This window comes from Cebus imitator, unplaced genomic scaffold, assembly GCF_001604975.1.
Source record: "Cebus imitator isolate Cc_AM_T3 unplaced genomic scaffold, Cebus_imitator-1.0 Scaffold50, whole genome shotgun sequence".
Lineage (NCBI taxonomy): Eukaryota > Metazoa > Chordata > Mammalia > Primates > Cebidae > Cebus > Cebus imitator.
The window spans coordinates 8527592-8532822 of NW_016107365.1; the positions used below are offsets into that span (position 1 = coordinate 8527592).

The 5231-nt window shown below is 36.8% G+C and overlaps 1 protein-coding gene across 2 annotated transcripts in view; it reads right to left on the bottom strand.

Moving 5' to 3' along the window:
• Positions 1-3996: 3996 nt before the first annotated feature.
• Positions 3997-5231, bottom strand: part of DMGDH (dimethylglycine dehydrogenase) — a 78234-nt gene continuing 76999 nt past the window's right edge. For both annotated transcript variants that reach the window (XM_017527712.2, XM_017527714.2), the window contains one exon: positions 3997-4685. In XM_017527712.2, the coding sequence (XP_017383201.1) occupies positions 4470-4685 (216 nt within the window). In that variant the 3' untranslated portion in view covers positions 3997-4469. The remainder of the gene's footprint in view (positions 4686-5231) is intronic.

Below are 5231 nucleotides of genomic sequence, written 5' to 3' on the forward strand. Positions count from 1 at the left end.
CTTTTAAACAGCCTGAGTTTTAGAGTTGGCACAGTAATCAAAATATACTACTGAATTGCATCTGTCTTTTTCTGTATGGGACATTTTATATTGTATACCCATTTCTTTTTAAATTTTTTGTTTAATAGAGACGGGGGTTTCACTATGTTACCCAGGCTGTTCTCAAAACTCCTGGCTCAAGCGATCCACCTGCCTCAGCCTCCCAAAACGCTGGGATTACAGGTGTGAGCCACTGTGCCCAGCCCCCATTGTATACCCATTTCTTAAGCATCAGCTCCAAGCCAACTCCTTCCAACCACGCATAAGTATTTAAAACCAATGTGAGCACTTACATTAAAAAAATAAAAATAGTTACATTGTATGACAAAAGGATGACATGGAATAATCTCCAATATTACTGTTAATTTCTAAAAGTTAGGCAAAGAAGGTAGTGAGTCTGAATGATTCCAGCAGTTAAGAACTCCCAAAATGAATGCATGTAGCTGAGTCTGAGTGTTGGAGGCCTTTTGGTGTAACTGAGAGTTCTCCAAATTAACTTACTTTTGAATACAATGTTTGCTAAAGCATGGGCAATAAAAATGTGCTCATTTAAAGCCAGTTTAATCATATACATGTATATACGAGATTAAAATTGGGGGGCGGGAAGATTTGGTAGGGTAGATAAAAAAGAACTGAGATACTTAATGATGTTATGGAGCCTACCACCAGACTTCTTGTTATGTGAATTCATAAAATAAATCATTGCTTAAATTACTGTTAATGGTATTTTTTTTTAACTTGCAGCTAAATGCTTTCTAACTGATGCCCATTATAACCTACCTTATCAGGAAACTGCTCCTGAATAGTAAGATCACTTGTTCCCTGTTTCTAACCCTTATTTCTTATTCATTTTTCAATGCAGTTTGGTTTTTGCCTTCACTGGTATCCTGAAATTGTTCATGCCAGTAGCACTCATGACCACTCTGCTTCGCCTGAGGGACACTTTTCAGCCTTTAGTCTTACTAGACATCTTTTTATCTTCTGACACTGTTAGCCATCCCCTCCTTCTCACCTTGGCCTTCATTACATTCTGATTTGCAATTAAACATCTCGCTGTTTCTTTAGTTAAAGGCTTGATCTCTGTCGTCTATAAACTTCATGAAGGCAGGGCCATGTCTGTCTTGTTCACCACTGCTCTTTCAGTGCCTGGCCTATAGTGTGTATTCAACAAACATGTGTAAACAAATGAATACTAAGGAAAGCAATTACTCATGGAACTTAAAATACAGGAAAGGCTTAAGTAGATGTTATGTAGACTGTGCTTGTTGGTGGCAGACCTGGAAAAAACAGGTCTTGTGATTTTTAGCCCAGTAGCTTTTGTATCACCCCACCAACTCTGTGCTTCATGGCATGCTAATATTTCTAAAACCTTTTCCTGGAGAAAATACAACTAAATAATGTGTTACCCTTTTATCATTCATAATGCAGCTTTCCATACATGTTATGAATTTTTCCCCAAACATTCATTTTTTGGAGGCTTCATTCCTTAATGTGGCAGTGTTGGGTGGTGGGGCCTAGTGGGAGGTATCTCAGTCATGGCCTTTCTCATTAATGTCTTTCTCTCAAGAATGGGTTAACTATTGCAGGATTTCAGCCCCCTTTTCTTTTTTGCAAGCATGCCCTCTCACCGATTCTGCTTTTCTGCCATGCTATGATGCAGCATGAGGCCCTCACCCTATGCAACCACCAGGTCTTGAACTTCACAGCCTCCAGAACCACAAGCTAAAATAAACCTCTTTCCTTTATAAATTACCCAGACCCAGGCATTATGTTATAGCAACAGAAAACAAACTAAATATACTACTACTATTCTAATTCATTAATGACAGCAGCATAAATAAAAATAGGGTGGTATTTATATTTTTACATGCAGATTCATCAGAAGAAGGATATAATTAATTTGATTTTTCATGCTCTGCTTTCCTGGGACTTTAGCTAAAGAATGCTATTTGTGTAGCCAAAACTTTCTTCTTTTCACAACTGCTGTGTTTCCTAATATCAACCTTTCCTTTTGTTCAATTAAAATATGCACAAAACCCTCTCAATAAAATTCCAGAATCTCATCTGTCTGCTACATAATGTCCCACTTGGTATACTTTAAAATGTTTTTTTCTGTCATTCTTCCTTATAAGTAGAAAAGAAGAAACACACAGATTAGTTAGGATATCAACATTAGCAACATAACACCACCCATAAATGTTTTGATAATGTGTTGACTAGGAACTGTTTTTGTAGTTCCAAAAAGATTTCCTCACTCAAGGGAAGAAAGTGCCTATCATTCATCATAACATTCTTGAGACTGATTTTCTGAGCTGTAGACACGGACTTCTGCACGTCACCAGAGTGTTTTCAAGTATGCTGGCTGTTTGTTGTTCACGGCTGACACTAACCCTGGACCCATTCCTTTGAGGCCTCTCTCCACTTATGTTCCACTTTTCAGAAGCTGTGCTTTGAATTGGGCCCTTCTAAGTCAAGGTTCTCACCCAAGAACCGGCCATCAGGAGCCAAGAGCTTTGGGAACTGGTCTTTCATTCTCTCTGTTTCTCTCTGCGTCTCCCTCCTTATCAGGAGCTCTCATTGCCCTCTTGGCTTTATGGCTTCTATTTCTATCCATCTTTTCAGCTTCAGCTTTTAGTACTAATCAGTTTTTCCTATGATGGTTCACAATCCAAATTTCCATGGAAGAAATCTGGTTAACTCGTCTCGTCCTTCCATGGCCAAGTTGTGTTGAAGGTCATAGCCAGTGGATGAATTGGCTGGTGCCAAACCTGATGACTGGCTGGGTATGAGTCGGGGTGCTGGGGTAACCTACAAAACCTAATAGCACCTAACATACAACAAAAGAGAGAATGAGGGCAACTTCTTAAGGAAATCGGGGTAAACTTCTTTTATACTCTGGGTAAGATTTCTTTAAAATTTTAACATTCATCTGAATGGTCTATTTTTTACTTTCATTATTGCTTCTTGATATTATAGTATCCAAAAAAGAGTCTAAACCTATTTCACAGAGGAGGAGCCCAGAGATGGCATGTAACTATCCTAAGGTCATGGGGTTATAGAATGGTAGAGAATAAGAAGCAGATATCCCAATTCCCAGCCAAAAAAGCAAGATATTCCAAATTCCTAGCACTAACATGAACTGGACTAGAGAGCCTAGATAATATTCCCAATAATTAGGAAATTTGTTTATCATCAAAGGGATTTCTTTCTTTTCTCATCTAAGAGGATATGCCAAAGAAAAATTAACCTGTGAAAAGTTCTAATATGTAACTACTGTTATAAAACATTTAAAATGTAAATTTGGCACCTTTTCAAAACATACGAGTTAAGAAATCATTTTAAACTTTATTCAAATTACAGAATCTTATGCTTCACATCTGGGTTTTTTTAATGCTTAGGAAAAGTTCTATAAATGTATAACAAATGTATGTGTGTATAAATTAATTATAAATGATAAAACACCCTTTACAAAAAAATTGATTTATTCAGTCAACTACACCCAGATGATTTCAAAAAGTATATCAAAGAATAATTTCTAAATGGATTGTTTTTCTTGCTGTACCTAGCGCTAAGGACAATCTGTCAGCTCTGAAGCTTGTGTTTGATCTGCTTTGTCAAATGCTTTGTGAAATGATATTCAGAATGGCACCATGTGATGTCAACTTGCATTAATCCTTTCCCATAGAGAGGTGTTCAGTATTCAAATTGTGTTTGTACTGGCACAATCTATTTATGTTTCAGCTTCATTTCTAAAAGTTTACAAGTACCGCTTCCTTTAGAAGACTCTGTTCTTTCTTGCAATTTCTCTTCTAAAACAACCTTTAAAAGGAAAATAATAATGTCCTATAAAGCTCCTTTCAGGGAAGTCATTAAGAAAATGATAAATATTTCAGAGAATTGAATTAAAATGTTGGCTATATGTCAATGTTAAATTTTACTATTTTCATCACAGATATATCATGAAAAATTAAAACGATTATTTATTCATCTAAGGAAAGGTTTCTCAGTGAAGTAAATCCATCAACAATATTTTATATGTTTTTATGTAAAAGATAATTTATTAATTTGTTTTTGGCTATCAAGAAACACATGCATTTGTTACTAAAATTATAAAATGTCCTTTAACTCAGTTATAGTAATGATCGTATGTATTGGCAAACACCTAAATGTTTTGCCGATTGGGTAATGTGGGGTAATAAAAAAAATTCATTTCAAATTTCTTCATTTAAAAGAACAATATAAATCATTTATCTATTATTCTGTCTTGCTTAGAAAACACTTAACAGAAAGGTATCTTTAAGATTCTAAATCTAGGCTTTGATGATTTTGAAATAAATTCCTGGTTTCCTTGATTCCCCTGGAAACCAATTATAATAATTTCAAAGACAGTCATTAGCAACTCAAATTCAGTTGACAGCTAAAGGTCTTTTTTAAGTTTTGTCCTTTCCACCTTTTTTCTGAAGCCGGTTTCTGGTTGGTTCAGTCAATACCAAAGGCTCTTGTATGATGACTGCTGGGTAATTTTTGCCTAATAGTTCAACTTCCACTTGTTGTCCTACTTCACTTAGTTCTATAGGGACATATGCGAAAGCCAGACTCTTCTGGATGCTGTAGCTATAGCTTCCAGATGTCGTGTTGCCAACCACCTGGAAAACAAGACCCAACAGTCCTCAATGTCTCGGCCACAGCTCTGTGCTCCTTATCTCTGGGTGGAAAAAAACACTAAAATACAGATTTAGCTTGCAAAATAGAAGTTTTATGAAATGCTGTCTGGCAGGACAACACCAGAGACACAGGAGGAAAACATCACATTTTGAGAAAATTAATGAAAGTTTACAAATTATGAAAAGTAATTCTCAAGGTACACATCTGTATTACTCTGAAATTTCTCTTTTTAAAAATAGTAATACTTAGTTTAGGCCAGGAGTGGTGGCTCATGCCTGTGATCCTAGCACTTGGGGAGGCCTAGGTGGTTGGATCATTTGAGGTCAGGAGTTCAAGACCAGCCTGCCCAAAATGTTGAAACCCCATCTCTACTAAAATACCAAAATTAGTTGGGCTTAGTGATGTGTGACTGTAATCCCAGCTACTCAGGAGGCTGAGGCAGAAGAAACGCTTGAACCCCGGAGGCAGAGGCTGCAGTGAGCAGAGATCTGGCCACTGCACTCCAGCCTGGGTGACAGAGTGAGACT